At 34.4% G+C, this 11,786-nt stretch overlaps 1 protein-coding gene across 5 annotated transcripts; it reads left to right on the top strand.

Moving 5' to 3' along the window:
* The first annotated feature begins 1,769 nt into the window (after positions 1 to 1,769).
* Positions 1,770 to 11,671, top strand: LOC111399707 (solute carrier family 35 member F2-like). 5 transcript variants are annotated; one of them, XM_023027168.1, is made up of 12 exons: positions 1,770 to 2,085; positions 2,238 to 2,332; positions 2,835 to 2,892; positions 3,005 to 3,196; positions 9,825 to 9,901; positions 10,001 to 10,083; positions 10,174 to 10,225; positions 10,393 to 10,461; positions 10,878 to 10,964; positions 11,056 to 11,120; positions 11,295 to 11,405; positions 11,497 to 11,671. In XM_023027168.1, exons 1-12 carry the CDS (start codon positions 1,995 to 1,997, stop codon positions 11,510 to 11,512), a joined length of 996 nt encoding a protein of 331 aa, XP_022882936.1. In that variant the 5' UTR covers positions 1,770 to 1,994; the 3' UTR covers positions 11,513 to 11,671. The 5 variants fall into 5 exon arrangements, with proteins under 5 accessions (XP_022882936.1, XP_022882939.1, XP_022882935.1 ...); XM_023027171.1 differs by having other exon boundaries at positions 11,295 to 11,418; XM_023027167.1 differs by having other exon boundaries at positions 11,292 to 11,405.
* Positions 11,672 to 11,786: the final 115 nt, after the last annotated feature.

Raw genomic sequence — 11,786 nt, 5'->3', positions numbered from 1 at the left:
CGAACCATGTATTTCTTTGTGTTCTTTTTTAGTTTATTGAATTATTCAAATACATATGTCAATTTCCTATTAGACAATACTTGACAACACAACTTCTGTACAAGCAGAAAAAGTTGAACATTTTTTTTGTCTGAACACATAGTGGGTTGGACCACTTAGTTTGGCTTTAAACCCAAGTGCAATGAAAGTCAAGAATTTAGACACGGGCCTTCTTATCACCAATTAATCAAAGGTCACATCGATAACAATCTCAAGTTAACATCACTAAAATTTCAGAATGCTTTGTACTATATATAGAAATGACTTGAGCAATCAACCTTTCCAGACAAGGGGATGCGTCTTTGGACAGTGAAAATAAAGTTTAGGTGAAAATTTTACTAAAAACAAAAATAAAAAATAATGTGCATGATTGGTACGTAAGGTATTAGACATTAATAATAAAGACTATAATATACTAAATATATTTATTTTTGTTTAATATGTTATCTAGTCAGTCCTGTAAAACATGCTACAAGATTCCATAATAGCAAAAAAATTCGTAACAATATAGAATGATATAATTTAAGGATTCATTAATCCTTAATATATGTAAAAGATGGTGAAATGTGAGACTGAAAAGTTAATAAAAATTGGAATCTCATGAAATGTGTAATTAAAATTGAAGTTTTAATATTTAAAAAGTAAATAAAAATATGATGCAACACCAAACAAAGAATTTAAACGAAAACGTTAAGATCCCAAAATTTGAAATCCCTCAAATTATGAAGAGCATAAACTCACAAATTTTATTAATGAAAAGATGAACAATACAATGAAAGGGTTTACACGTAAACTTGGTTTAAAATTACTAAAATTGAAAAGAATTTAAAATAAAGTAAATAACAGAAATAACGTTAAAACTTTAAAAATTAGTTTTCGAGTCTTAAACGAACTTGAAAAGCCGAAATTCATCGTACATCATGGCATAACGATGAGTATTACTCGTCTCGTTATTCTCTTTTCGGAATGGTCTTGTGGACCCAAATCAAAATTCAAATAATTTTCTCGCCACTATTACTTTTTTCCCATTTTTATCCAATTATTCTTCCATCTATTCAATAATATGTTCTACATTAAAATATTAGTAAAATTTTATCAAATAAGTACTGAGACTATATTTAAATCGAGCATGTCAAATAAATATCCATGATATAGATTGTATATAGTTGATAATGACAAGCTATACCCATTTAACATAAGACACGCTAATCCTCCAGGAAACATCACAAAATCATACACAGTTAGAAATAAGAAAATCAATAAATAGTGACCAGTTAATTTCTTATGCACAAACACATTATTGACTAACTAGTTTTACGGATTAGACATCATACAAGTATGAATTATACACAAGCCAAGAGCAATCTACAAGCAGGGGTTACACCACCTACCTACGTAGTTTTTTAGGGGCTGTTTGACAAAGTTTTTAATAAATATTTTAGTAGATTTTGAAAAAAAAAATTGATAAAATCTGTGATTAAAAATTTGATAAAAGTTGTACAGTCCATGAGATATATAATTAAAAGCAACATTTTAAGTTAATCCAAATAAACACTTAGTCCTTATGATGAGGACTAAAATCAGATTTTCTATAACTTTTGATAAAAGTTGATGAAATATGTGATTGAAAGGTTATTGATCCTACGAGATATATAATTAAAATTAATTATTAACTTTGATTTAAATCAAAATATAAATTTTAATTTTTGCCAAGTTAGCACTTAATTTGCGGGCATTTTTTGTTGAAGGGTTGTACTCACCACATGCCAACATCCAACAGACTTTTGACAGTCAGATACATCCTCATGCCTCACTCACCTAGAAAAATAGAAAAAACAAATAAATTATAAATCCTTGAAATATTCAAACAAAAACGTAAACAAAATTCACACACGATATTGCCTAGACTTTTCTGTGCAATTGGCAGAGGATGGTGGAGAAACCATGAAGACAATATGAGGACGTTGTTCTTATTGTTTTTAGGCCAGGTTTTGTCTTTTGGCATGGCCATGATGAGCTTCACTGCCTCTTTAGTTGCCGCTGAAGGTATTTTTTATTTTGCAGAGACTAATTTTGTTTTATTAAGAAACTTCATGGACTTGAATTTTGGAAGTTTCTTCGACTATTTCGAAAATTTGAGGTTCTACTTTAATAATTTTGATCCTTATGCCTAATAATATGTTTATGGGATTTTCTAGGCGTTGATGCACCTCTTACTCTGTCATTCTTTAGTTACTTGGCTCTCACTCTGGTGTACGGAAGTATCATGCTGTACCGGAGCAAAAAATTGCTGGTATTGTGGATTTGAATAATGCTATTTGTACATGCCCATAGCCATCGCCATTGTAAAGTGGCAAAAAGAAATTGGGAGATATATATATATATATATATATATATATATATTTATTTATTTATTTATTTATTTATTTTTAGTTCGTTGGCAAAATTTTGACTAAATTATATTTCGCCGGAGTCTGTAATTTGTGTTTTAGATGTTAGCACAACTGTCGTGGATTTTCATCATATAAATTACCGACTAGAGTTGATTATACAGTTTCGTACTTACATGGGGTATTTGGTATGGTAAATTAGACAATATCAAACAAATAATGGAAACAAATTATGTTAAAATCTTGTTTGTTGTCCTCTTTAATAATGTCCAATACCGCGAAGTTCTTTTCACGGAATTGTTGTCAAGATTTATTGGAAATCTTATGGTTCTTGAATCAATATTGGATATGTGGAAGCTCAATTTGGGACATGATATTCATACATAGATTATGTTGAAAACGCAGGTTCCTTGGTATTGGTATGTTCTCCTAGGATTTGTTGATGTCCACGGCAATTATCTTGGTAACGTGCTGTTACAAACCTTATATGCATACATCAAAACTTCTGCGATTTCCCTTTTTGGACTGGAATTGCATTGATTTGGAAAAGCTCATTGCCAAGTGATTTCTTACAGTTAATAAAGCTTATGAATTCTCATCAATTACAAGTGTGACAATATTGGATTGTTGGACGATTGCATGGGTAATATTGCTCACATGGATTTTCCTTGGCACGAAATATTCTTGGTGGCAATTCTTTGGTGCAGCAATTTGTCTTGCAGGACTTGGCCTGGTGCTTCTTTCTGATGCCCATGAGGGAGGTGAAGGTACTATTTTACGCCCTTTTCTAAGAAAGCTTAGTTTCCTCACTTTGGCTCTAAATACTGATAGTCTACTACAACCTATTTGGACCGTTTGTTAAGTTGTGTAACTTAATTATTGTCACTTTGCACACAGTGCCAGTCCAGTGATTTTTGGGGCTTGAGGTAAACTTCCTAAATTTGGCCCCAAAAATTATAGTATGCATGTAAATTTTATCAGTGCCTTATGAAATCAATTATTTAACAATAAGCAACATGTATTATACAAAATATTTTTATTATAATCAAATAACAAATTTGACAATGTCCTAAATGATCGGTTAAATACTAAACAATCAACATTCTACCATTTCGTGTCAAAAGGATTTCAATATTACTTTTGATTTCTGAATTTAAGCTTCAAAACACAAAGAAACTAGAGAAATAACATTTAATTTCCAATCAAACAAGTGATATCTAACAATCAAAGAAAAATTATGATTCACTTGAAGCATTAGATAAATTCAATTCTCCATACAAACATGACATAAGAGGTGGTAGGCATCCGAAAGTTCTTAAAAATTTCTACTTCAGTAATACAGAACCCCACAAATATATCAAAGCATCTATAAATCTACATAGCTACATAATGTTTATTTTCAAAAGTTGCATTATAATCATATATCAATTATAATTATAACTTAACATCATAAATTAATTAGGAAAAAAAGACAAAAATAACATATATATTTAACTCTTTCGTCTTATAATATCCGATGGAAAGTAAAACAACACGATTATTAGCACAATTCTTTTTAAAGAGAACCCAATAATTTAAAGAAAAAACTTGTTGATTTGTTAATTTTTCAACCCAAATAGTCTCAAGAAAGGTTTTTGTCTTTTTTATGAATGATGAGTATAAAAGTAAACTAGAATCATTTTAAAGCACATATAAGAAAATAAAATAGAATTACAAACCTAAGAGGAGAATAAATTTGAAGCAGCAAGCTTGTTTTTGGAAAATATCACTTACAAATCGAAAAAGAATTAATAGGATTTTCTATTGAATCTACTTTAAAATTAACAACAAATTAATTGTAGATTCTTTCTCGCACGCATGCACATAGGCCAAATGGGAAGTAAGAAATTGGCCTTAAATCTAGTTTTTTTATCCTATAGAGAGAGAGAGAGAGAGAGAGAGAGAGAGAAAAAATCTGAGGCCCCCTTCTTAATTGGGCCTCAGGCAGAGGCCTATCTCTGTCTAGGGCCGGCCATGTTTGTACAATTAGTATATGAATCGATCTACTTTCGATTTTGACCTAATTTGTCTTATAAATAGCGAGTCGTCATTAGAGTTTTGAATAATAATCAATAAAAGAGAGGTTAGAGAAGATAAAGTGTAAGCTTTTCTTTTATAAACTTCTCTTCATGGCAGTGAGTTACTATATCGATGGAAGATGATATAATCTCATATTAAGGCGAACCACTATAATGCTCTTGTATGTCTATTTTTCTTTGTCCTATTTGATCTAATTGCTTTTGATGGTACATAATTAGTGTGATGCAGGATGAGTTAAAGAATAGAAAGAAGAAGCAAGAAGGGAGGGAGAAACTAGAGAGAATGGGGGAAGAAATCGGAGAAGAGGGAGAAATCAGGGAGGAGGGAAGGAGGAAGAAGCTATAGGCAACAAACTACCAAAATATTCTTCAATTCATCAACTAAAGAAAATTACAAGGCAAATTAGGTTTAAATAGTAAAAATAAAACCCTAACTAGAATGGACTTGGACTAATACAAGCTCAATTACATAAATAAGAATCCAAAACTAGAGTAAAGTCAAACTAGAGATAAATAAAAATAGATGTCCTCATTAACTCTCTCGGGATGGGAGAAAACTCGGGCCTGTTAAGTTGATAGATCACTAAAGGTTGCAGTCAATCTGATACTCCAAATGCTTCAAGTCATGCCACGGAAGATAATCTTTCTGACGAACCAAGTATCGAAATTTCATGATTAACACTAATGAAAACTGTAGCTGATTCCCAAGAATATGATTTGACCAAGGGGGATGGTCTTTCCTTCTAACCAAGTATTGATACTAAACTCTAAATAACCAATACTCATACACCTCTTCTCCAAAATTTTCACATGATTGTACATATTGAGGAGCACAAGAAACACGTTGATCTACCCAACAAACAAGGGAGTAACGATTCTCTCCATCAATTGTTAACACAACATGTTAATCTAAAATAATATCAATTTTATCTTTGTGTGCTATGATAGATGGTATTGAAGTAGAAATATCAATATAGTCAAGTTGGGGTTCTACAAAGCTAAATAAAAATGGATCATCAACGGAAGTAAAACGGTGTTTGTAAGTAATGAAGTTCTCAATATTTAAAGTAGAGTGGTAGCTAAAATGTGATGAAAGTGCAATAACATGTGCATTTGGACCAATATCCTTTAAAATTTTAAAAGGACCGATACTACAAGTTTGCAACATAACATAATCCCCAATATTAAATTCAAAATATGGTTTATGCGAATCAGCTTGAAGTTTATATAATGCATTACTTGCGTCATGTTGTTTATTGATCTCAATATGCAAGTAATGGAGATAATGTACAAATGCTCCAGCGAATATCAACACACTAGCATGCGAGGACATGGAAATAAGGTCTAACGGTCTCCTAGACTTATAATCAGGAACAACTTCAAAATGACTTAGACCTATAGAGTAATTCATAGAACTGTTATATGCAATTTGAACAGTTGGGATGATCAAATTTCAAGCATGATTACACAAATCATAAGTACCTTTGGGTTGGATAAAGGTATGATGCACAGCACTTGACTGAGAGATATCGAGAACAAGAGATACAACACCTAGAGTTATAGGAAAAGTCTGAACCTAATGAGGTGTCATCATTATCATACAAGTCATCAAAATCTTCAAGTTTAGGTTCATAGACTAGATCTTTTAATGGCTCATCTATTACATTCTTTTGTTCTTTCATGGTTAACGCTCGGCTAGGACATTTGGAAGAGATGTGGCCAAAGTCTTTACAACTGACGCATAGCAAGTGAGAAAAAGCCCATGGAATTTCAGAAATTTTACCCTTATTTTTCATGATTGGAAGAACATTAGACAGGAGAGGTCCTGGAAGGGACTTAACGGAAGGAAGTGGATCCAATGAAATAGAAGAATAATTGTCAATACGCCTTCTGTATGGAAAAGAAGGCCTTGAACTATCACAATCTTTACACTTATTTTTCCAAATGGGAGGAACATTAGACGGGGAAAGCTCTATGACAGACTTATGATGAGGTGGTGCTAATGAAATGGATGAAAGATGGTGATCGCGGATTTCATATGGAGTATTAATAATCAACTCATAGTCTCGGGCTAAAGAATAAGCGTGATCAAGGGTAGTGACGCCTCCTAAGAAAAGCTCACGCCTAAGTTCATCTCTTAGACCTTGTATAAACCTACTCAAGGTCATGGCCTTATCCTCAATGACATAACATTTCATTTGAAATTCCTTAAATTGAGCAATGTACTCAGTTACTAGCCGAATTCCTTGTGTAAGTGTGTTTCATTGAGTAAAACTTTCGTGGTTTAAGCAATCATTGAACGTAGGAGTATCTAATTTAATGTCTCTAAAAAAATGCTCCTTATGACGAGGAAGAGAATGAGTACCATAACGACCATGGCCTCGTTCTCGCTTATGAACTTGATCCCTATCCCTACGATCGTGTTGAAAATATTTTTGGTCACCTTATTGACGATGATGTCATCTATTGTGAGACACTTGAGAATTATTAACATCAATCGATGAAAAATTTGCTTAAAGTTGTTCAGACTAGTAGAGAGGGCCTTACTCTATTTAAGAGTAGCAGTCATCTGGGTTTGGATAGCTGCTATTTGTCGAGTGAGTTCATCAAAGTGTGAATGGTCCATGTTTAGGTACTGAAACTAGAAGTGACAAGACGATCAATTGACCACCATACAAGCACTATATTGGCAGCTAAATGATGTGTAATGGTGATATCAATGACCAATAAGTGCCAGCAATGGAAAATAACAATTTGAGCATTTTTTTTTAAATCTCTCTTCTTTTTCTTTGATTAACTTAAGAATGGGATTACGTAAGTTTGAACTTGGCAAGCTAATAATGCTAATGCAAATAAAATAAAAAGCAAAAGTACAAATGATAGATCTAATCACGTGGGGTAATCGGGAACAATGGGGTCAATCCGTTCAGTTATTCCAGTCAAATAGGTTAAGTCTAAAATATCAAAGTAACATCAACGCAAAGATTTCAATTGATGCAATTTAAGAATAAAGCAGTAGTATAAACTAATAAAGAAAAAGATGGAGAACTCACTGCTGTCTAGTTGGTCGGGGTAGTTATCGTGTGGAGTTTAAGCGGGCTTGTGTACTATGGTTCGTGTCCAATGCCTTTGGCTTTTGAACTTACTCTAATTGCATTTGGTTAAGTAGCAAGGTATTTATTTTTGTGGTGACTGTCCCTCTGTTGCGGTGAGACATGTGAAGAGAGCGACTGTTGATTGTTTGGCAGTTGCAGAAGGTAGTTTTGGACTGTGGGTGGTGGTTATGTAAAGATGGCAATGTTCTTAATCTGTAGTCGCTGATGTTGATGGCGACTATTTAGGTGGGGCGGTTTGTGTAGGGCGATTTGCAGTCATCGCAATTTGGAGGTCGACGGCGATTGGCGGTGTTGTTGGTGTGAATGTAGAAACTGAGTGTGGCGGTGAAAATGGAGGTTAATGGTGGTAGTGACTAATGATTTTGTGGTGGGTGGGGATGATGGATGAAGAAACTGTAGAGTTTCCATGAGACCAGATGAATTGAAGAATATTTTGGTGGTTCGTTGCCTATCGCTTCTTCCTCCTCTCTGATTTTTCCTTCTTCTCCGATTCCCCCCCTCCCTCTCATTCTCTCTAGTTCTCCCTCCCACCCTTCTTGCTTCTTCTTTCTATTCTTTAACTCATCCTGCATCAAATTTTGTATCAGAGCCGAAACTTGGGTAATTTTTTATCTACAATCCAAAACTTTTTCTTATTCTCTACCCAAAAACTTGTATAACAACACAAATGAAGGAATTTGTAATGAGGCAGCAGTCTTCTTTTATTTCAGTTTTCTTTCTTAGTTTAAAAAAAAAAAAATCTGTTCACGAGTATTGCTCACACCCGAGAAAAAAATCTGTTTTAGTATTTTTTTTTCAATTTCTAGAGGAAAAAAAAATACAATCTCAACTGCCGTCTCATTTACTTTGCTGCCCATCCTAAGTTAATTGTTGTTGTTACCTCTTCTTTACCCTAGTCTCAATGCACAGCAACCCAATACAAATATAAACCACAACCCAAAATAATCTTGTATAAAACTATTTGTACAAAATTTGGTTGACAAAATGATTTACTCACTCTCATATGCATGTGGGTCCCCCTTGCATTAAAAAATTTAGCCATGTGGTCCCTCCCATTCTATTGTGAGAGTGTGTAAAATTTTTAGTACAAATGTGTTTGTACATGTAGCACAATCCAATAACCCTAGCCCACACTTATCACCCATTACGCAGACAATCCACTCACTTCCAAGTCCAATAAACACCAAACCCAGCCCACTTATTACATATTATCTCAGCCCATTCCACATAATAAACACAAACTCCCAGTCCAATAACCCATCTATCTTAAACCAATTAAAACATAGAAGAAACCCAATCCTCTAACCCATCTTTCACGGTCCATCTTTTGCAACCCAAGTCCAATTCATACCCGTCACTCTTCATCACTTCCAGTATCACCCGATTCCTCTCTCATCACCACTCATCTCTAGCCACTACCGCCTCTAGTCAGTACCGCACAACCGCCATCATCTTCAACCCTAATCCATCCGGTCTCACAGAAACTCTATAGTTTCTTCATCCATCGCCGCCACCCACCATAGAATCATCAGTCGCTATCACCATTAACCTCCATCTTCACCACCACACTCAGTTTCTACATTCACACCAACAACATCCCCAATCGTCGTTGACCTCCAAATAGCGACTACACAAACCACCCCACCTAAATAGTCGCCATCAACATCAGCGACTATAGATTAAGAACACCGCCATCTTTACATAACCACCACCACCACAACCCACAGTCCAAAACTACCTTTTGCAACTGCCAACAACAATCAACAATCGCTCTCTTCACATGTCTCACCGCAACAGAGGGACAATCACCACAAAAGTAAATACCTTGCTACTTTTCTAGGTGCAATTGGAGTAAGTTGAGAAGCTGAAGGCATTGGGCACGGAGCATAGTAAACAAGCCCGCTTGAACTCCACACGATAGCTACCCCGACCAACCAGACAACAGGGAGTTCTTCACCTTTTTCTTTATTGGTTTATACTACTGCTTCATTCTTAAATTACATCAATTGAAATCTTTGCGTTCCTGTTATTTTGATATTTTAACCTTAACCTATTTGACTGGAATAACAGAACGGATTGACCCCATTGTTCCCTATTACCCCACGTGAACGTAACCATTTTTTTTTTACACCAAGCAATATTGAGCACACGATCCAAACTACTTGATGTAATGAGTACCTGTCTCACCTATTTCATTTCAGGTGGTTCGAAACCTCTTTTGGGTGATGTACTTGTCGTTGCAGGGACAATTTTTTTCGCATTGAGCAATGTTGGTGAGGTTAGTTAACTTGATGTTTCCCCATTCCAGATTAAGTTCTATGTTCGACAATCAATATTGGTTCCCAATGACAATAATTTCTAATATTTCCCGGTACAGGAGTTTTGCGTCAAGAAGAAAGATCGTGTTGAAGTAGTCGCTATGATTGGTTTGTTTGGTATGCTATTGAGTGCAATTGAGATGTATCCTTATCTCTAATTATACATGAATTCGAAATTTTCTAATTTTCAATGTAAACATTACTTTGAACTGCTTTCCCATTACTCGACTAGCGTTGTATTGGAGAGAAAGATCCTTGAATCAGTGACGTGGTCTTCAGAAATTGTAAGTATCCCCAAAAAAAAAAAAAAAAGAAAAAAAAAAAAAAAAAAAAAAAAAAAAAAAAAAAAAAAAAAAAAAAAAAAAAAAAAAAAAGAAAGGGATAGAAGCCAAAATCTTGTACATTGTACCATTGAGTATGGTCTAACAGTGCTAACCAAGCTTGTTATCAGATGACAGCCTTTGCTGGTTATGCGGCATCAAGCTTTATGTTCTACACACTTGTTCCTTTTGTTCTAAAGGTCAGCTTTATCTCCGTTAATTATTCCACATGGGAATGGTTTTTAGCAAAATGAGTCTCTCTAAGTCGAAATAAGTTTGTGATAAAACTATACGGATACGCTGATAAACCTTTACATCTGAAGGCCTTGATGAAGGTTAGATGAACATGAAAAAGAAGGTTTGAGAGTCTTTTCCAAGAAATTTCTACTTACGAACAGGTATAAAAACAGAAGTCTACTCATTGTAAGCCACGGTATTTCAGAAATAAAGAGAGCTCTTCATGAAGTTTGTAAAATACTTGTAGGGTCGAAAATTTTCCTTAAAAATCCTTCAAAAAAAAGGGGGGACTTAAGGCCTTTAACTTGTCTTTTCATTTGGAATTGATATCTCAGTGTATACAGTCTCATTGTCTCTAATGGGATGACTCTTTACACAGATGGGTGGATCCACACTGTTTAATCTCTCTCTTCTTACGTCTAATATGTGGGCAGTTGCCATTATAATATTTTTCTACAAGCAGAAGGTAACCTTTTTTCCTATTTTCATCTTCATTTTTACCCCCTGTAATTTTTTCTAAGGCTAAATGGTGGATGATGCTTTGTTTCAAACTGCAGGTTGATTGGCTATACTTTCTCGCTTTTGCAGTAGTTGTCGTTGGAATTGCCATATATTCTAAAACGTAAGTCTTGCATCATCAAGATTCTCGTATTTTCTTGATATCTCACGATTCTATACCTCCTATTATCTTGTGTACGATAGAGAATTCCTATTGACACAGCATTAATTCTCTTTTCTCTCTGTCATAAATGCGATGAAATGTGTACCATTTAATTTCCTGCAATTGTTACAGCAGCAAGAAGGATCATGAAAGCATACCAACTATTCAAGATGCAGACCATAATCCAGCGTATCTTCTCCTTGATGAAGAAAATTCAGATACTAGAAATGACGCTGCTGTTTCATCGTGAGAATCAAAGGTCGCCCATCTTGTTATCTAACGCATAATGGATAAATTTTATTTGTACATGTCAAAGATCTACTATTGTATAATGCAGAATCGCTTTCTATTAGAAATGAGTCGGACAATGTTGAGATGTCTCTATTAATGGTACGCTTCGACAATCAAGTTATTAGTTGAGACTTGAGAGTATATTATGAATATTCTCTATAGTAAGGACTCGAGATACTATTTTTCGTGCCATCCAAACACAATCTTACCTTGATGCAGAATATAATTTTTTGTTCCTTGCAAGTTCGATTGGCACAAACTTTAGGTCAGTTAGGGCAGTTGTGGTATAGCTTTAAAACTCGCCTGCATGAAATCGGAATCGCTAGTAATCGCCGA

Source organism: Olea europaea, chromosome 9, assembly GCF_002742605.1.
Source record: "Olea europaea var. sylvestris chromosome 9, O_europaea_v1, whole genome shotgun sequence".
Taxonomy (NCBI): domain Eukaryota; kingdom Viridiplantae; phylum Streptophyta; class Magnoliopsida; order Lamiales; family Oleaceae; genus Olea; species Olea europaea.
Note: the sequence above shows the minus strand (reverse complement) of the source record. Positions and strands in the feature narration are given on the sequence as shown.